We start from the raw sequence: 22317 nt of genomic DNA, 5'->3' as shown, positions 1-22317 counted from the left end.
TCATTCTAACTGTGAAGGTGGTCAATTTTCCCTGCATGGCAGACTGGAAGGTGCCCATTGAACACTGGCAAGTGCAACAAGGCGATAGGAGCTGAGTGTAGAGCTACTAGGGCCCACTGCAGCTAGTAAAATGTGAATTTTAGTTTAGGAATGTTAATTTTTAATAAACTTTCAAACACTCACAGATTTTAGTGTAAGTCACAGAAGAAGTTTTTGTAATTACATTTCAGTTGCCACTAAGAATGGAAGAAACAATGTGCATCATTAGATAATTCTAGGCCTATCCCATATGGTAAGCACAGACCATACTTTGGGAAACTGTCTCCTCATACATCCTGCACTTCTCCATTCTTCTCACAGTGCCTATCGCGATGCTGGTCCTGGTCTCAACTTTGTCACCCCCTACAATATTCTGCCTTTCGGGGTTGGTCCTGTTCTTACTTTTTTTTTTTTTTTAAAAGATTTTATTTATTTATTCGACAGAGATAGAGACAGCCAGCGAGAGAGGGAACACAAGCAGGGGGAGTGGAAGAGGAAGAAGCAGGCTCATAGCGGAAGAGCCTGACGTGGGGCTCGATCCCATAACGCCGGGATCACGCCCTGAGCCGAAGGCAGACGCTTAACCGCTGTGCCACCCAGGCGCCCCTGTTCTTACTTTTTTATGTTATTTTCTAGTAGAACTCTCTGAATGACTTGCTTTGGGAATAGCAATGATTCCACCCTGTCCTGGAATTGTTCCTACTCGGATTCTTCTGAATTTTAACACTTTGCTCATATCCAGGCTTGCTCACATAGATTTACTTGATCTGGGCCTTTGGACTTCATTCTATCAGGATAGGAATAGAAGGAGGTGAGAAAATTACAGATTTGCTCCATGTCCCAGAATCCCATGAGCTCTGACCTGTTCCCTTCTCCCTACTAGGGTCAATCTTCCCTATTCTTCACATGTCAAGTACACATAACTGGTGGTCAACCATGAGGGTGAACTGGGGTGAAGTGAGACTTGGTTTGTTTGGGATATCCTGGTTTATTGCAGCTATTCCTTCATTCTCAAATGTATCCCTGTTTGAAAAATGAATTACGTGGTCACTGAATTTTTAATATCTCCTTGATGAGGGAGATCCATGGCAAATATTCTACAAATGGTTGTCTACCTCATCTAGGAAGCACCTTGCTCCATTTTCGAAATCTCTACCTAGTGATTCTTTCTTTGAGATGAAAATTCTCTTCTAGTAGCTTCCACACATTAATCCTATTTCTGCCTTCTGCAATAGCAAAGACCAAGTTCACAGTTCCTCATATTTCCCCTATGTTAGGCATTTCTCTACTTTAAGTTAACTGTCTTCCATCTTTCTCTGTCCTTTTTCACATGAGTATCAGACACCTCAGCCTGTGTTCCTCTAAATTACACAGGGACAACCACAGGGGATTGCCTGCGATGATACTAATCACTTGGCCATGGATCAGAATCTTCTGCCTGCATTTTGACCCCAAGTCATCACTAGAAAAGAGGTAGGCAAAGTTTCTGAGAACAGGGACTAAGGGTTACCTGGGTTCAAAAATATTTATAGAACAAGCCACACTTAGCTTACAAAGTCTGTCTTTTCCAAGGATTTCAAATCAAATAAACCCCAAATTTAAAGAATTGAAACATGGAATGTTATAGATTTCAGTGAGGTAAGAAGAGATGATATTTATTGGAGCTAATGAAAGCACTCTTTGGTAAAGCAATTAGATCACATTAGATATTGTCCTCCATGCTGCATAAATAGTAAGGTTGAAATTGAACTGAAATTCGAGTCTCTGGATGCATTTTCATGTGTTTGATATTTTTACTTTATATAAGTAGTTGGAAAGAATAGGTAACAGTTTGAGAATGAATTGATAGTTGAATGACCTGCTATAAAAAGGGAGCATATTTAATAGAAGATTAGAAAACCTTTTGAGGCAGAAAATACTTGACAAAACAAGAGTATAACCTGTGTGATGATGAATTGGCTGCCATCAACAACTATTTCCTGGTGAAGTTCCAAGTTACAAAGAGAAAGAAGGGCAAAGTGATTTCAGAAAAAACAAACAAATAAGAAAACCCTTTATCTTTTCCAGAGTATAAGAATGCTAGAAAAATTTAGTTAATTATAATATGCATTTGGACAAAAATAAATGCAATTGTACTATATATTTTATTGTAGATTAATCACCAGGAAAACAATCCTAAGCCAATAGTTTTGGGAAATAGTCATATTATTGAATGAGGAAAAGAGAAAAATGGAAATGAATAAATTTGCATATTCAGAACTTCTAAATACAGACAAGAGACAGCTAATATTCATTGCCTACTTTCTAAATTTAATTTAAATATGTTCCATTATCAGGAGCAACGGAAATCATATGTTGCTCAACTAGTCACAATGTTTTAATGGCGCTAGTGGTGCACAGGGCCCTGGGTCTCTGACTCACCAGCAGTACAACTTGGAAGTACTTGACCTGACTGTGCTTGAGTTTCCTCCCCTGTAAAATGGTGAATGATAGGGCCTCTCTTACAGGGTTTCTGTGATATTAGTAAATGAGGTACCACTTGGGCAGCACTTGGGTAAGAGCTCAGTAAAAACTCCTTTATCCAGCTGTCCATGCATTTCACTGCCTGGTATCACTCTTCCTTCCTTATGTGCTCTTTCACGACACTTCTCCTCAGTCCTCACACAAGACTAGGCGCGTCCCCAAAGTCTTCTAGTGCTTCCATGCTTTACTGCTCATCTCATGCTTGTCTGTGCCTTCATATTAGAAGGCTGTTCTTTTCCTTCTTCGTTCATGGGCCAGTTTCTAAGCTCTTTCCTTCTCTACTAAGCTTTCTCAGACCCCACACTCAGAATTCATTCATTGCTCCCTTATGTTGCTTTAGTGTGGGTCAGATCTTTACTGATTTACTGATTCACCAGTGTTCATTAAGTGTCTACTATGTTTCAGCCCAGGATGGCATATAGTTGATAAATTAGATGAACAAATGTCGTGGAATTTGTGTTGTTGTGCTTGCTTGTAGAGTAATTTGTTGTAAATATGTTTTCCCCTTCGGGTTGCAAATACCTTTGTATTTGCAAAACCTAGACTTTTAGACTTCAAATACCTGAGTATTGTGACCTTGTCTTCTCCCCAATTCACCTTGGTGCTTACCTAGTACAAGGTTTGGATAGGACACATATGTGGTACATATTCATCAAGTGAATTCATGAAAAATTCATGTGGAACTAGTAATGAGTCTTTTACAATATATGTATGAATTAGATTCACTAAAAAAACCATTAGGCCATAAAAATTAGTTTCCTATGTCCTGTCTACCTTTTACATTATTGCAACCTCCCTTTTAAATTTCTTCTCATTGTTATAGGGTCTAATATGAGAGGCTTTGGATACAGTCATCTTATTAAAGATAATATCCCAAGTGAAAAGACAAATAAAAAATTCAATTGTGAATGAAAACCAAAAGAACAGAAAGGAGATGGGTTATACATAAACTATATTTTAGTAAAGTCAGCTTTCCTAGATACTTTCAATTTATCTGAGAGTAAATAAATAAATAATGAATAAAATCAATCAAAACCATGGATATCAATGGGCAAGAATATTAATATTGCCTAGCTCTTTAGGATGACAAGTCCTCAATTCCCTTGCCCCTCAATTATTGTGATTGAAAGGTAAAACCATACCCATGTTAAATTCAGCTCTCTTCCTATTCCTCACTTGCACCCTTGTAGCTGAACATGGATGGAGAAAAACAACCATTTGGACTCACTTTCACTGTATAATCCTTAACTAGTATCACAGTAAGTTTCCTTGGTCCATTGAGTTTCTCACTCTCCGGGAGAACTACATACAACTTTTCTCTGATTTTCTGCACTTCCTGCCAATTCTCACTTTCAGCTGATGACTTTGTTCCACATTTTATTAAGAATAAGAGGAGCAAGTAGAGAACTTTATCAGTGTTCAGCACTGCATCTGCTCATTGACTGCATCTGTGTTTTTATACTCTGCTTTCCTCCTGTGACTACTTGGGGTCTGCTCCTACTCAAGGCCAATTCCTTTACTTATGCACTGGATCCCTCTTTCTTTCTTTCTTTCTTTCTTTCTTTCTTTCTTTCTTTCTTTCTTTCTTTCTTTTCTTCCTTTCTTTTTCTTTTTTTTTTCCTCTTGAGGACATTCTTCCGGAATGTCTTCTGTCATTTGCCTACATCATTATTTCCCCTCTTTATGCTGGATTATTCCTAGTATCCTACAAACATACTATTACTTTTCTCTTCTACTCAAAGGATTCTCTTGATACCACTTCCCCTCCAGCTATTGACCCATTTTTTTCCATTCACACAGCAAAGCTCTTTGAAAGAGCTGCATTTACCGCTTTTCCTAAAACAAAGCAAGATCCTATATGGGTGAGGATTCCTCGGATACCACACATTAAGCTATCAACATTTCCCCCCCTTTATTCTCTTCTCTTTTTTTCCCTCCATTCTTTTTTTATTTTGGGGTGTGCAATGTGCTCATAGAGCCTGGTATATTCAACATGCTGATGTGTCACTTCACCAGAAGGTGTCACTATTTAACACATAATATATACTGAAAACTGTCGGAAAATAAATTATCACTTTGAGTTTGGAAATGTACATGTTGAGTACTGACATTTGTTAATGGGGGTGATTTTTCAGCAAAACAGATCATTTGAGGAAGGGTTGAGACAGCCATGGTGGAATGGACTCCCAACAGGCTGGGAGGTTCTCATGAAAGGTGTGGCAGAAAAGATTTAGGTGGGCAGGAGGGAATACAACATGTCCATGGGCAGAGCACCTTCCAGCAGGCTAAGAAAAGTGGTTGACACTGAAGGTTTAAATTGGAGAGGGTCTTTTTATTATTATTTTTTTTTTCTTTAGCCTCTCTACCCTGGAGCTAACCCAAATCCTGCAACCTAGTATAGCTATGACGAGTTTGGAAATTTCCATATATACAGAAAAGGAACTTAATTTAACAACCACTGAATTTAAGTACTAAATTAAAATGTGACTTTACCCTAAGGAAAATAATCTGTCCAAGGGTAGAGTGGCAAAAGCCTCTGAAATACTGGTCTTTTGCCTCTTCATTTATTGTTTTTAAAATTAGATTGCCTAAGCATATCTACTAGCTAATGCGAAGGCTAGCCCTTCAGTCCAAAGTATCTTTTCCACTCTAGGTTCTAGACTGCCACTCTAGGTTCTAGACTGGTGGCCATGTGGCCTTGATGTTGACTGGCATCCTGGAAGCTGTGATAGTCCACATCATCTCCTTGTGATACCAATGTTTTTCCTTCCTCTACCAAAGCTGGCCTCCAGTTGTAGGCTGCTTATGAAGTTTCCATTTCATGGCTCAGCTTTGCCCGTGAATCAGTCTCTTTCTTGGTTATATATTCAAGTGGATCCTTACCATCCTGTTTGGACCACTCCTCACTAAACTCACTTCTAGAGAGAAATTTTCCAGCCATTTCCAGCCTCACAATATAGGATTACTGTACACATATTGTGACAATAAAACAGACAACAGGAAAAGGAGGAATGGGGCTTTTATGGCAGCATTGTTATGAAAGCAACAGTCACTGGTACAAGCACTTAGCGAACCCATTAAGTTTCCTAAGGGAAAAGGCCGCAATGCCTTAATGAATGAATTAACAGAAGTAGAGAGAAAAGTTACTGGAATTCCTATAGAACAAAAATCTCCATTTGAAGAACAGAATTCCACAGAGAGAAAGTAGCTAACATTTCAGGATCAAATCAATGACTGGAAATTTTCAAAAATAATTATTTAATCTTGCATAAACTTCCTAACTTTACCAAAAATGAGTGAGGGGTTATGGCCTTTAGATAAATGCTCAGCTTCTTTGTGACCAATTATATGCCTGTCTACCCCCTTCCTTAGTAGAAATGCTCAATTACACACCAGAGGAATTTTTCCAAACAGCAAGGGCAACTAAATGTACATTGTGCTTAGCATACCTGGATGTGCCTCAAAAGTTATGCAGATATATTGAATAGCTTGTTTAATGTTTTTCCAGAAAATTGCATGGATTTTAAGCATTCTGTTTTCGACATGATCTCGTAAGAAACACAGGAGCTTCTACACCTTGCTTTCCCACCTCTCTTCCTACATGTGTTCCCATTAAATTTCTACAATGCCACCCTAGTGAAAATCTGTTCGAATAAATGATAGAGAAGATAATCACAGAAATTAAGGAACTGTCCAGTGATTTTCTTTAATGAAATATGAAGTGAAAAAACTCTTTGAAGAGTCAGCATACAGATTGATTGATTGTCAGTGACGCACGGGTTTCTCTCACCGAAGTTTCTGAAACTCGGATGCCATTGTAGCCTTCCTTATCTCCCACATGCATTTGTTCAGGAACACCTCACTCTATGAGAAGGACAATCAGTGGTCCCTTGTCTCAAAGAATCAGAGCAGTTGCATTATCTTTTTTCTTATTGCAAAACCAGGTTTAGCCGTTGTACTTGATATGTCAGCACAAAAAGGGTTAGGACCTTGGAAAACCATTTTAAGAAATAAAGGTCACTAATTCTTACTTTCTTTTCTTTACTTTTTAAAAGATTTTACTTACTTGAGAGAGAGAGAACGAGTGGGGGAGAGGGGCATAGGGAGAAAGAGAAGCAGACTCCCCGCTCAGTGGGGAGCCCGACCTGGGGCTCCACCCCAGGACCCTGAGATCATGATCTGAGCCGAAGGCAAACGCTTAACCCACTGTGCCACCCAGGCACCCTAATTCCTATTTTCTATTCTCTCTTTGTATAGATAAGTATTGAGCCCTCCTTCCACCTCATTGCCTTGGGAAAAAAAAAAAAAAAAAAGACCTAAACCTATAGGCGAGATGCTGAGAAATTTTGTTGAGGTACAAAACTGCACTTCTTGTTGAGGGCACATGTAGCTTGGTGAGTGGGCAGGAACAGAACTGAAGTTGAGGACAGAAGTAAGCAAGAGAAAGGGGGTTGTCTTTTTGTGTCCAGAAGGGGTGACCTCTGAACAGTGGAGTCATGAGCTTTTCAGGTCTGGTAAGTGTCAGGAGTGCAGAGTCAGGGGCCCAGTAGGGCCACGTCTTCAACTGTATTTGGAAGAGAAATGTGTGCTAATTTGTCCACCCCTTCGTGGGGAGAGAGAGGAGGGCATATGGAGAAGGGGAGGAGTCTGTCCTGGGAGAGGAGAGAAACACAATGGAAGTACTTGTCATAGGGTGATGTGATGGTCTCACATGGCTGCCTTCATCTAACACGTGGTGTCGCTTCATAAGGGACCCAGGCTGAGGTCCACGCACAGCCACTGCCAGTTCCAGGGCACTGTTCCTACTGTAATTCCAGAACCACTGGAATGCCCTTGACTCTCAAGTGTTCTCAAGGTACATGGCATGGACACAGATTGTGGGAAACTACACGATCAACACATTGCCTCTGCATGCAGTGCTAAATTTCCTTGAGAATTTTAGCAGGAAAGTTTAAAATGTTAAGGATTGTAAATGAATTTCATGTGAATACATAAGCAAAATTAGCAAATCCTTTCTCCTCCAAATAAGCCAGCCTTGAAAGTTTGAAAAGTAGGATATTTCTATAAAAGCTGTGATTAACTGTAAAGTATATTACTTTGAAAAAATGGTGAGTGGAGCTAGTTGAGTGCTGAGGTCAGGTAAATAGGAAATGAAACCGAGGTGAGAACAGTTATGTTCAAGTTGCTCGCCAGCCTAGCTGGGGCTTATTTCTAGAAGCTAAAAAGAAACCCGTGTTTTCTCTAGCAACTGGATTTTTAGTACCCCTCAAATCATTCTGGGTAGGCAGCTACCTTCTCCATTTGCAAGTGGGACCAACTCCATTAAGTTGTTTTTATCATCTCATCCTTACATTAACTTAAGTCCAATTAACTTTTTTCCTTTCTTCTGCTTCCCAATTTTTAACACATCATGGATACTTTTTTTGGCACCATCTCCATAGGTTTCAGAACTCCTTTTGGAGTTTAAATAAACACACAGATTATGGATAAGAGAATCCAAATGGAATATTACCAGTAAATCCGATATGTGGATGACCAGTTGCAATTGTACCTCACAAATCTATGGGACGTTATAGTTTAAGGCATTTTTTGAGTGTAGCTTGACACAAATGTTGAATGGCATGGAAAACAAATGGTTATGCTTGAATAGTACCAGGTAATTCATAAGCCAGTGGCAGTCCATGATGAGTCCATGATCTGCTTGAAGTGGGTGAAGAAGACAAGTGGCAGGAATTCATAGAGACCTACCAAGAGCCTATAGAAAAAAAAATCCCCAAAATTCAGGAAAAAGGAAACTTCAGAAGCTGGCATGCAGTAAGAAAATATCATGGGACAAGAATGTAGACTTGTTTATGGGACACATTAAATGATATGTGCCAAATACCCACTTTCTTTCTGGTTCCAGCTGTGCTGGGTTGCTGGACCATGGAATCTCTCTCTCCCTGTGATTCCAGGGGTGCTACATAGTTGGAACATAGCTCATTAGATTCTTATGATGTCTAAAGAACTCATATCAGAATTAGCTCTAATTTATCTCAGCATCTCTATATTCTTAATCTTATCACTGCTTGTGATTCTGACATTGCAAACCATGAAAGACACCATTCCTCATTTTTAGTGCTTTCATGCAAACCTGATCTTGGAGTATGTGGGAATTCTGAGTAGAGAGAATTGTATGTATAGCATTGGTGCATATATTTCCACACACAAAAATACTTTAACTACTCAAGAAGAACAGAATTGGAGCAGATTAAACAGAAATAGCTGTAAATCTCTGCCTGTTAACTTTCTGATGCACAAGGACCTGTCACAGTTCATGTAGAGAAGAAAGGTGAACTTCATTTTGAATACCTGTGGGGTTTAAGTTATAGTAAGATAGTCAAGCCTTTCTGAGTCACTTGCTGAACCTGGGCAGATAATCTCTATATGTGTCAGATTTCTAACCCAAAAAGGGTATAACAGTAATTCCAATACCATAGTTTTGGATTAATACTTGCATGTTATAGTTTTGTTCTGTTTTGAAGACTAAATGACAAAATGTCAAGAGCTTTGCAGAGGCCTGGCACATTGTTAACTGTGATTATGATCTGGTACCATTCTATTTTGAGGCTTAAGGTTAGGAACAGGATAGGAATAGAATCACCTGACTTACCAAATAAAATATAGGACATCCAGGCAAATTTGAATTTCAAGTAAAGAACTAATAATTTTTTTAGTGTAAGTATGTTCCATATACTATTTGGAACATACTAAATGCAAATGGACAAGATGTTCCTATTAAAAGACAGAAGTTGTCATACTGCATTAAAAAAAATATCTCACTATATTCTGTTTTCAGACACACATCTAAATGGAAAGATACAGAGAAGTTGAAATTAAAAGGGTGGAAAAAAGTTATAATTTGCAAACACTAACCAAAGGAAAGTTAGTGTAGCTATATTAACATTGAATGAAGTCAGAGCTATGCTGGTAATGTTTAATGACCAGCTCTTGAGGGTGGATGAGAAGGCTTGATTTGTAGCATTTGCCAATTTCCACGTGTTAATATTCCCCCATGGGATTTCAAGCCACCAATGTGACATTACCAAACACTAACTTGTGAAGAGATGTGTGCAATTGGCTCCTGTAAGTTAGTATGAGTCATTTCCAGTTCACCAGTGGACAAAGTTTCTTATTTGCCAGAAGGTATTACAAAGAAGATAGTAATATAATGATAAAAATTTAAAAGTCATCAGAAAGAGGTAACAAGTTATAATTTTATGAACTTAATATTATAACTTCAAAATATATAAAGCAAAAGTTGACAGACTAATAATGAAAGTTATTGAAAATTAATGAAAGTTAATGAAATCAACAATAGCAGGTGGATTTTAAGGCTCTTTCTTCGTAATTGATAGAAAAAGCATATAAACTCATTAAGAATATAGAAGATTGAAAACATGATTAAACTTGACCTAATAGACATATATAGAACATTACAAAATAAAAATATTAAGTATTATAAAATATGTTATATATTTATTATATAAAATATCCCTTCTTTTCAAGCGCAGGGAGAACATACACAAATATTGACTATATATTGAACTATAATGCATGTACATTATGTTCTCAGACCAACAGAGAAGTAAACTAAAAATCAGTTTTAAAAAACAACTGGAAAATCTCCATATATTTGGAAACTAAAAAAAAAAAAAAAAAAAATCCTGATAAAAAACTGATACATCAATGGAGAAATAATGCTACATATTAGAAATATTTTTATCAAATGATAAAAATACTACATAATAAAACTTGTGGGGTATGACAATATCAGTATTTGAAAGGCAAACTTATCTCATGAGAATGTTTACTTTAGAAAAAGAAAAAAAGCTAAGTATTAGTGAGCTTTAACAACCATCTCAAGAAGTTAGCAAAAGAAAACAAAATAAACTCAAAGAAAATACAAAAAACCAAAGAGATAAGAGTAGAGATTAAGAAAATGTAAAAGGTAATAGCATAAAGAGAAGAAAAAAATATAAAAGTCCCAAATTTTTCCTTTGAAAATGCTAATAAGAAATAAAAAACCAAGATTAATCAAGTAAGGAAAAGACACAGTCCTATCAGGATTGAAAAAGGAGGACATTATTACATTTTCTATAGACATGAAAAACATAACAAGAGGATATTATAAATAATGTTTTGCTAATAAATTAGAAATTTTATATGAAATGGCTAAATTTCAGGAAATATACAGGGTACCAAAACTAATATAAAAAGAGATAGGAAACCTAATTATTATTATAATCTTTAAAGAAGTTGAGTCAGTAATCAAATATTTTTCCATAAATATCATTCTCTAGCTTTACCAGTGAGTTCTATCAAACATTAAAAAAAAAAAGACGAACTTCATTTTCATACAAAGTCTTATAAAACTTGTAAAGGAAAGTATGAAATAAAAAATAATGGTCCACTCTTGCTTAAGAATACTCTGAAATAAAATATTAGCAAATGGAATCTAGCAGTGTGTGAAAAAGGTCATGATCAAGTTGGATTTATCTCAGGAAGGAAGCATTCGTTTAATATTTGAAAACTGATTAAGGTAATTTATTACATTAATGAATTAAAAGAGAAAAACCAGCTGGTAATCTGAATAGATATAGAAGAGATACACAATAAATTTCTGTATTTATTAATGATTAAAACTCAGGAGTAGAAGGAACTTTAAAAAAAAACAAAAACCTCCTATAGAGCATTTACACAAACAAAACAAATGCAAAAATGTAAAACAAACATCATACCTAATGAAAAAGCATGAAAGCATTCCTTTTAAGATAAATACAAGGTAAGTATGTGTGCAATCACCATTTGTCTTTAAAATACTGGATGGCCTATCAAGGATGGTAAGAAAATATAAAAAAATAAAAGAGACAAAGACCCAAAAAGAAAAACTCAAATTTCCTTTATTCATGAATGAAAATTTTTAATTAAGTTAAAAAATTCTTAACTCCAAAGAACTGCTAGCAACTTTTCAGCATTAAGATTGTTCAGCAAAGCTAAGGAATATAAAACCAATTATTTTTCTACATAGAAAATGTGATAAGAATGCCTTTTATATGATCACAATTAACATAAAGTAGCTAGGGATAAATCCAAGATATGTAAGCCCTTTAATAAAGTAATCATGCAACTTTGTTGTAAGGTAGTAATAAAAGGAGAGATATTCCATGCTCTTGGATAGGAAGACTTAACATTACAAAGGTATCAATTCTCCCCATATTGATCTACAGATTCAAGACAATTTCAATCTCCTTAATAAAGTGTTTTGTAGAACTTGGTGAGCTCATTTTAGAATCTTAAGGATGAGTGGAGGGTCACTAACAGCTTGGATATTCGTGTAGAAAGTGAACAAAGCCAGGGAAACATGGTTATATCAAGATTATTATAAGTTTGTAATAATTAAAGCAATGCGGTATTGGCTCAGGGATAATAAAATGGACAAAAACTATGTTCATGACAAGAGGGACATCACAGAGCAGAGAGGAAAGCAGAAACTACCCAACAAATGGTGCTAAAACAACTGATTATCCATATTAAAAAAAAAAAAGACATTGTCTTCCTATTTCCTGTACAGACACACACATGCACGATCAATTTTAGTGGCTTCAATATGAAAGGCAAAACTTTACAACTTGCATAAGACAACATAGGAGAGTATTTTCATGGCTTTAAGTAGGACAGAAAATCCTCACAAACCATGAAGTTAAAGGATGACAAATTCAACTATGTTAAAATAAAGAATGTTTGCTCATCAGAAGTTACCATTAAGAAAGTAAGAAGATAAGCTACAAACTGGAAAAAGGTATCTGAAAGGTACATAACTGCAGACGGACTAATATTCACAACTTCTAAAGAACTGCTCTAAATCAGTAAGAAAAGACATTCATCCCAATGAAAAAATGAGCAAAATTCTTTAGACATTAACTAGAAAAGGAAAAATACATGAAGAGATTCATTATCTCTTTAATAATGAAGGAAATACAAAATAAAATGACAATGAGATACGATTTCACTACCACCCCCACTCCCTCAAACAAAAAAAAAAGTCAGGCAATACCAACACAAAGTGTGTTTGAGGATTTGGAACAAATGAAGTTCTCACTCAAAATGGCACAAGCACTTAGGAAAACAGTTTGGTGTCACCTGGCAAAATTAAAAGCATGCGTACGTACCTCCCGACACAACAATCTCTCTCCTACTTAGAAGAAAGACAGAGAGGGGCACCTGGGTGGCTCAGTAGGTTAAGCATCTGCCTTCAGCTCAGGTCATGATCCCAGGGTCCTGGGATTGAGTCTCCTGCCTCAGGCTCCCTGCTCAGCAGGGAGCCTGCTTCTCCCTCTCCCTCTGCCTGCTGCTCCCCCTGCTTGTGCTCACTCTGTCAAATAAATCAGTAAAATCTTGAAAAAAAAGGAGAGAGAGGGAATGGGAGTCCTCGACTCTGGAGAGACTGCTGCCTGCTGTGCGCACCAGCGGCGCATACAAAAGTATAACAGCAAAGTCCTTCGACAGAATAATGACTACAGGTGGTGTCCATACTAGGCAATAGTGTGTCTCAGATGCCTCTCCCGCACCATCTTAGATCCTCTTAGCCTCACCATTCTCTCAGACCAGCTCTTCAGCTCTTCATGAGCTCTGACCCACTGCAGGAGACACAGCTCACAGCTCTTGGTCTCACCCTGAAACCATGGTGTCTTTTTCCTCCTGCCCCAGAGTTTTCTGCTGCTGCTGAGGTGTGAGAAGCATCAGGACCCACCCACAGCCCATAGATGTGCACACATCTAGAGTGCAGGGAACTGCAGAGAAGTTAATGTTCTTTGAGGCAAACTTTTGAGATCTCTTATCAGTTCTTTTCCATTTACCACCAGGCTCCCACCCCGAAAAAACACTCCCTGATGAAGAGTAACAGGTAAGCTTTTGTCTCAGGGGCTGCTAAATGCAACAATGTGGATGAATCTTAAAACATGATGCTGAGCTAAAGAACTAAGTCTTAGGAGAGAACACATACAGCATGATATTATTTATATAAAAATCACAAACAAAACCAGGACATATTATTTAGAGAATACACCTATAACTGGAAACACTAATGACAGGCAGTGATGGGATTAACACAAAATTCATGACCATGGCTGCCTTTGGCACAGAGCAAAGAAAGGGGCAGAGACCCTAGCAGAGCAGACAGGGAACTTCTAAGATACCATCAATGGTTTACTATTTCATCTGGGAGATGAGCATTTTATTATTATTCTCTAAATATCACAGATATGTTTTGTACACTCTTGATGTATATTTCCCAAGAAAGGAGATCTACAGAAGCAATGTATCTAGCCCACGGCAGAACTCAAGCAGTCTCTACGAGTGTGGCTGGAAAGGAAGGTGGAGGCCAGATCCCAAGGACCCTCAAGTGAAATTCTTGGACTTGATTCTGAAAGCATGGAGCTTTGGAAGTTGTTCTTTACTGTTTCCCCCAAGCAGTGAATGTGGTAAGCAATGAATAACAAAGCTAGTGCAAGCTCGAGAAATAGGGGACAGTTCTGAGGTCAGTTCTGAGGATTTGCCACTGACTGACTAGGTCTCACGGGTTTAGGAAATGGAGAAGTCAAGGGTCAGAACCTGAGAGAGGGAACAGTTCTCCATTGTCCCAGGCAATGAGGGTGAAAAGGCTGAAGCTGGGTTAAGGAGGCACCGTGAGCTGTAATTGTTAATGCTGTGGTGTGCTGAATGCAGCAGGCTCACAGGGGCTCTGGGCACCTAAAAGCCGGTTGTGCACACTCGCGTTAGATGTTGTCATGTTGGTAGACTGAAATCAGCCATAGTAGCAGTGTTTACAGTATGGATACTGACACAACACTCTGAAGAATTTTTACCCCTTGAAGAGATTGTTGCTAAACATTTATCTTCCTTCCATTTGATAGGATCTGGTGACAACTTAGATATAAAGAGGAGATTCTTACATGATACCAAAATTCCCAACTTTAGAGATAGAAGATGACCGCCTGAAATGGACAGAAACAGAGTGGATTATGCCAAAAAAGGGGGTGGGTGCTGGTGATATGACTGAGAACAAGATGGACAAGGTCCCTGGCCTCATGAAGCATTTAATTGATTTTTAACAGTATGTATTAGAATGCTCCGTGTAGCTTTTTAAAAATACATATTCCTGTAACCTATCTATGCCCTAATTTTGTAGAACGGTTATAAAAAATGAAACACCACAATGGAGGGAATGATTACCCAAACCACTCTATCAACTCTATTAAATAGTGAGACCACTCCCTCCAAACTACAAATATATTTATGATAAAATATTTACTAAAGAAAGGAAGATTAAAACAAAACCCCTGGTGGCCCATAATATAATGAACCGTATATCACATCTTTCCCGAAGGGCAATAAATCATGCTTCTCGAACCTGGCTGAAATAGATTGCTTAGATAGCTTTAACAATTATTCTAGCTTGGGTCCCACCCAGACAAATAAAATCAGAATCTTCAAAGCTGGAGACCCAGCATTCGTGTTTTTATCAATTGAGAAATGTTGCATTAAATTTTTTAGGCCGGGAAAATGAAATCAATGGAAAAGGAGACTGGCAGAGAAAAGTTTTGGGCGAATTGATCGTAAATGGAGTTGAAGTCATTGGTAGATAGAATAACATTAGCAAAAATATGAAATATTTTTATTCTCTCTGAAACAACAGAAAATGAGAAGAGTTTGGATATAGATTGAGAGAAAGTCTGAAGTAGAAAAAGGATGTCAAATGAAATCAGATGACTTTAATCTTTTCAGTATGTAGGAGGAAGTAGTACCAGTAATGGAAGTCATCATAGTCCTCTTAGTATCTAGCATTTATTGAGCAATTTTATAGTAGATATCTCACAAAGAGCCTCATAAACATTATCTCGCTTATCTTCATCATACTGTATGGAGAAGACACTGATACTATTATTCCCATTTTACAGATAAGAAACCATAAGTTGAAGATACGTATGAGATTGATCAATTTGCCAAGGTCACATTACTACTGACAGAGCTGTTCTGTACAACTGTGTTCTGCGTTGAATGCAGTCCTGTGAAAGCCTTAAAGCCTTCCTCTTAACTGTGCCATTATGTGAATGGGAGTGGATCAGGCTGCTGGCTTGAGGAGAGAGAGAAGGTTTGGAAATTGGACTAGGGGATTAAGTCAGGGAATCAGAGACGAGTAGGACTGTGGAATAGCTTGGAGGGCCCAACTAAGGTTATGCTGCATGAATTTGTTTCGTGTAAGCGCTTTGTTTATTTTAGATTCTCTAATAACACTTGGCAGCTCAGAAATGAGAGTGGAAAATATGAAAGCTAAGTTTACCCACAGTGAGATTAACCAAGCAAATGGGGCAGAAGGTCAAGGAGTAATTTATATTGTACCATCAAGACAAGTGTAGAGAAAGGCCTGGGAGAGGTCTCCAGCACCTAGGATTAATGTACAGGACACTGAGGCCTAGAAGTGGAGGAACTGGGAGAGGCTGTGGGACTGGAAAGTTTTGATGAGACTAAAACTCAGATTCCACAGAAGGAAGGAAGAGAAATTATTAGAGAGTGATATTTCAGAATTGTCGATCTCTAGAGTCTGAAAAATATTGTAAACTGGAGGTTAAATTTCAGGGTTTTGATGGGGAAGTACCTTTGGTTTCTGAAGAGACTTTCTGAATATGTCGAATCACACCCATTAGGCCAAGTTCTGCCTCTAAATATGTAACAAAATCGTAAATAAGCCACCTACTGCTAAACTTAGACTTTAATGGTGGGCATTTAAAAGGTTACCATGAATAAATGACTATTTTGTAAGGAGTTCAAAATGTCACAATTTTTTCTTAATGAGTAATATAACTCCTAAAATTATGCCTTCATATTTAGGGTAGAGCTGAATGATATGGCCTATGATAGCTCCTGCATTCAGTCATGAAGATAGTCATGCAACAGAAATGGCCCAGAACCAGCAATCATCTGGTGTGATTAGCAGAAGAAAGTTGGCTTTTGAATTAATAGTAAAATCCATATTAATTTTACTCATCGTATTATATTGGACTGATTAATAGACTAAGCAGGTGTAAGACAAGACTGGATACAGCTCAGATCCCAGTTTTGGTTCTAATCTTCTCATCCCAAATGACTCTAGGAGCCTTACATAGTATTCTCAGCCCTGGGTTCCTGAACAGAAATGAGCAGATTGTCTACCAGCCACTGAAATCTTAAGAAGATCAATTAAAATGTACTTGAGCTTTTATAAAAAAATAAGATATTTAAGCTAAAGGATTGTTACTGTGATAGCTTCCTACAAAGAGCTTTGATCAGGTCTGAACTGATTACAATGGGTTGGTAATAGTGTCCTTGGGTTTCATAGTTGGGCTTAATTAAATGTAACTTTTGTTTCTTCATAAATGAAGCAGGAATCTTAAGACAGACAAATTAGCCCTACATACGTTATTTCTATATGAAGTTAAAAAAGTATTTCTGAGTGGAAACTTTTCATTAGTTTCAAGGTCCTGAATTTTCTCCACAAAATTTCTTTTGGTGTAGTTTCCTTTAATTCTTCTCCTGGGGGAGCAATTATCAAAATAGATGCTGGTTGCAGTGAGTGAGGGGACTAAAGATGGCTGAAAGAAGAAAACCATGTTGGAATGAATTAAGATGACTCCACAAAGGCACACAGAAAGACATTTTATCCGGGGCATCTGGGTGACTCAGTTAAGCGGCTGCCTTCATGATCCCGGAGTCCTGAGACCGAACCCGGCATCTGGGCTCCCCATTCAGCAGGTAGACTGCTTCTCCCTCTGCTCCTCCTCCGCTCCTCCCCCGCTCTTTCTCCTGCTCACTCTCTCTCTCTCAAATAAATAAAATCTTTAAAAGAAAAGGCATTGTTTCCTCAAGAATGACTGAATGTCAATGGGAGAATATTTATCTGCTGAATATAACCATAGGCTTTGAAGAATTTGTCACTGTTCTGTAGCTCCTTCATATTCTTCCCACATTCACTGTGGCCGAGTACACACTCAGTAAATACTTGTAGCGATGCATGCTGTAGTTCAAACTTGACTGTGGTATTTCCATGTATGAATTCTCATTACCATGGCTATGCCAGTCAACCATATCAACTCATTGTAGGATAAGCTTCGGCATGCAGGTTGCCTTGGTCCAGAACACCTTTCTTCCTTATTAAAATGGTTCCATCAGACTTGGTGCTCTTGATTTTTGAGGTTGAAATCTCAGTGACACTCTTTGACTTTCAGACAGTGAGCTCAGACCCAGTGGTTGCTAAAAACAGACTCATATTGTGGTCAGAGACTTTCCTTCCTTTCAACAAGCTGCTTTGTGGTATTCCAAAGTTTGGAACAACCGATTCCCATCCCACAACTGCAGAAGTGTCTTCGACACCCTGAAGTAAGAAGAAGCAGTGTGGATGGAGACCTCAGTCACCTGAGAGTCTGATACTTCACAATATAGCAATGATGTCAGAACTTTTACTGTGGTCATTACCAAATATATGCTGAATTATAATATAAACCTGGAGACCATTGTGAAAAAAAACACACAAAACCTTTGTTGCCTTAGATGAATTATTTTAAAACAGCATAAAATCTGCTGTGAACATGACTGTGGTAACAAAGGTATACAGGGTCTGAATTTCCAGAGATGATTAGCGTGCAAATACAGTGGCTATTTAAGGTGGCTGCCCACTCATGATTGATAGAAACGGCCAAGAGAGCAGTAGGTCATGTCAGCTCTGCCTAATTAGTTCACACATACAATAGTCCCTTAATGAGATCATTGATACAGGTATAGAGGGGCCACAAGGCAGAAATTGCTTTTTATTTTTAAAGTAAGTATTTAATCTAACAAATGGTTTTAGGTGTGCTGCCAGAGTTTGCTCAGTTGAACACAAAGTGTCTTCAATTGACACAGCTTCGATTATAAGGCCATCTTCTCAGATATAATTGAACAGAAAGTCTGCCTTGAACCTTTCGAATTACACTGTCCTGAGACTATAGCAGAGATGAACAAAGTACAGGAGCTGCAAAGTTAATGTGACTGTCATTGGGCAGCTATCTCAGGTCTAAAAATGAATCCATGTTTTCTGTTAATGGAGCCACAGTGAGGGAAAATACCTTCCTCAGTAATTTTATGAAATGAGAACATCTCCTAGTAGTAAAGGCTTAGCAAGAAGTAGAGTGTCTTCAAATGCAAATTTTCTGACATTTAACAGCTACAAAAATAATTACCATACCTTGGTGATTTTTAACTCAGTTAAAGGTTTCATTTGGTATGTAACCTTGGTGACTTTAGCTTAGTTAAAGGTTTCATTTAGTATATAAACAACATGTAGTGTAAAAGGCACACACTCTGATAAACATTATTTTCACTTTAGGACTTGCCAAGAGTAGATTTTCTCTCTTGTCTTTCCCCACACACTGGAATGTCATAAGCAATTAGACGAAATTATGTATGTGAAATGAAAAGGTAAAAGCATAAAGCAGTGCTGTGCACATCAGATGCAATCGGCATCCCCGCTATGACTATGAGAGGAGCCTCGGTGTCTTAATGAAGTGATTGTTCTTCGAAATTATCGAACTCTCCTGTTATGTAAACAGTTTTATTTAATAAATGTTTTGAGACCAAAACCGTTTCGCTTATATGTATCAATGGAAAAACTACATTCAGAATTGGAAAGCTTAAAGGAAAACTTTTAAAGTATTGGCATGTCTTTGAGTCTCTTAATATGTGTCTATCTCAGTAATGGGTACCTGGTAAACACTCTGTGGAACTGAACTGGGAAAAATCACCTTAAGGCATAGGAAAACTTTCGAGAAGCAATTTGGCAAATATGGATCAAATGCTATAAAACTGTTTATGCTGCTTTGACCCAATAATTTTACTTTAGTGAACTTATGCTAAGAATACTAAGAGAGGCTATACATAAGGATGTTTATTCCAATGTTATTCATAATAACAATATAATTAGGAACAACTACTTCTCTTTTGTTGAGTATTATGTAAAGCAAATCATGACATAACAACAGAAGGGAACATTATGCAGTCAAAAAACTGATACTTGTCAAAACCAGATCACAGTGTAGAACATTCATCTAATGTAACATAAGTGCAAAAAGCCTGATAGAAAATTGTGCGGTAGAACTGCAATCATGTAAAAATTAAATAAGCGTACATAGAAAAAAGACCCAGGAAACATGAAGGTGCTAGCACAGATTGTCTTTGGATGGAAGTGTAATTTTTTTCATACCTTTTTTGATTTTGAAAATAATCTATAATTTTTTAAAAAGAAACTCTTGAATTTGAATGCTCAGTTGTTATGCTTAACACCTAGTTGTACTGCATTGAACTCTTCTCACTCCCCAAACCATTTTTTATGTAAATACACTCGTGATGGTTAATTAGTCACAAATGGGAAACCAGCCTGACGGAAGTACATAAATTCTAATTAATGTAGACCTCAGTAATTGGAGATTAACAGAAGTTTGAAGATCTGAGGTTCTTACAGAATAAAAAGTCCCCGACGAGTAAAATTTTAGGATGTTTTATAACGCAGTTAATCATACTTTGTTTCGTAGAAATTGGCATATGATAAATTATAGTTTTTGGTGAGCTTATTTAATTTAACTTTCTGTAAGTGATTATGCTATTTGTAATTGTAATGGTTGATATATAATGTATGAAAATAGCAAAAATAGTGAAATAAGTTAACACAATTATTTAAACAACAACAACAAACCGAAAGCTGGTTTGCCTGGTCAAGCATGTGAAATAGAATGTTTGTTCCAGCACATTAAGTTCAAAATACACAGGAATCCCATAATTCGTTTCCAATTAAAATGCTTTTATAAATGTGAACATTTATATAAAATTGACAATTGAAAGGAAATGTAAGTAAACTTTTTTGCTTTACCCACCGTCACTTATATGTTGAAAAACATAAAGGAATTTTTATATAATCTTTTCTAGAATTTTTTTTTTTCCCTCTAAATGAAGCCACTAAAAAGTTAATAACTGACAGAATCAGTTAATTTTGGGACTCACAAATGCAATAACTCTGTTTTACTTACTCTGGACGTTTGTCAAACCAATACTTTAATTAAAATGTTAATTGTCTGAAGCTATGTCATCCTTGCGGAAGAACCAAACATTATTGGTTTCAAATGTCTTAAAAAGCCTGAATATGTTATAATGACTGGGATTTTTCTAAAAAAAAAAAAAAAAAAAAAAAAAAGGAAAGTGAAGCTTTCTTCAACAGGTTTTAAAAAATACATTATTTTTCTTAAATATACCTGTTTAGTTGCTTGCTTTAATTTTAAGTTTATTTGAAGATATGCCATAAGAACATTCACTGCCTCATTCTTTTATGCATACAACTTCTGAGTTTGTCATCATCCTGAACTCTGAAGACAAAGCCCACTTGCTGTTTTTTAAGGAAAAGCAACTCATGATTTAACTATGAGAAGGTAAGAAATACATTTTTTTTGTCTGATATAAATAGCTTAAAACACTAGCTTCAAAAACTGTTAGCTTCAATATTTAGATTTTATTTGTCAATTTTAAGAGATAAATGGAATGGTTTCATGGATCTAACTATTGTTATTGATATTAATAATGTGAATTTTGTATTCAATGTTTTATAAAAGCAAAAAGGATACATACATCTCTCCTATTTTGTTAACATGAATTGCACTTAAAATTATGTAGCAAATAAATATTCAATCAAGTGAAAACCGTTTCTGACAATCATTCAATCAATTAATCAATATAATTCAGGGCCTACCACATACTATCCCTCTGAGACAGTGGTGACCTCGTTCATTTTGAATGTTCACTTCTGCAAATAGGTTTTAGATAAGCAAATTTTAAAAATGAACAAATATTTAAATAACTTACCTTTGCTTCCTTGAACTTGGAGAAAAATCCAAAAAACAAAAATAGCCCTTCTAGTTTCCAAATACATTCTGGCTTTTGCGTACTGGTAATTCTGGAAACAATCACAGAACAGTCCCAAATTTCATCTAAAAAAAAAAAAAAAAGAAATATGAAAAATAATTAAATATTGATGCCAGCTGAGTGAGAATAACTTCTTGGTTTACCTTTGTAAGGGTGCTAATTTATGAAGAACATGAAGCAGTGTCTGTTTCTGGAATAATCTGCTTATCTTCCCCTCTGGTGTAATCTCTGCTTAAGGGCCAGCTGGAGGAACCTTTATCTCATTAACCTTCTGGAGGAGCATCTGTCAGCCTAGCTCCAGGACCCCGAATGCCATTATAAACAAGTGTCCACAGGCAGAAGAAATGCTTTCTTCTTAGTTATTCACCTGTTACAGTGACACAGAGAGCCAGGGGAAGTTCTGCCAAATGCAGAAGAAGGCTGACAGTTAGGGTCAAATGTTTTCCAAAATGACATGCTCAAGGAACATCCATTGAAAGAGTTTAATACCTGCAAGTGTGTAGTTTTTCACTCTATGTTAGTCTCTGGAGACAGCAAAGCTGTCTCCATTCGCGTAGAAATGCACTGGTTTGTACATAGCTTTCTTTCTGGCATTACATACAGATGACGTTTTTGGTTTGTTTTATTTTAATTTTTTAAAATCTGTTTTTCATACACAGAGTTTAAAAAGTCAAACAGTTTGTGAAAAGTAATGGTGCTATTCCTCCATTCAAAGGAAACCACTTTTAAGTTTCTAAG

At 36.9% G+C, this 22317-nt stretch overlaps 1 protein-coding gene across 3 annotated transcripts in view; it reads right to left on the bottom strand.

Moving 5' to 3' along the window:
• The window catches only part of IMPG1 (interphotoreceptor matrix proteoglycan 1), a 124233-nt gene extending 102647 nt beyond the window's left edge, over positions 1–21586 (bottom strand). For all 3 annotated transcript variants that reach the window (XM_087856942.1, XM_045803982.2, XM_045803993.2), the window contains exon 1: positions 21520–21586. In XM_087856942.1, the coding sequence (XP_087713068.1) occupies positions 21520–21586 (67 nt within the window). The remainder of the gene's footprint in view (positions 1–21519) is intronic.
• Positions 21587–22317: the final 731 nt, after the last annotated feature.

Source organism: Ursus americanus, chromosome 29 (assembly GCF_024610735.1).
Source record: "Ursus americanus isolate L20-20 chromosome 29, mUrsAme1.1.p, whole genome shotgun sequence".
Lineage (NCBI taxonomy): Eukaryota > Metazoa > Chordata > Mammalia > Carnivora > Ursidae > Ursus > Ursus americanus.
This window is presented reverse-complemented; position numbering and strand designations above follow the sequence as displayed.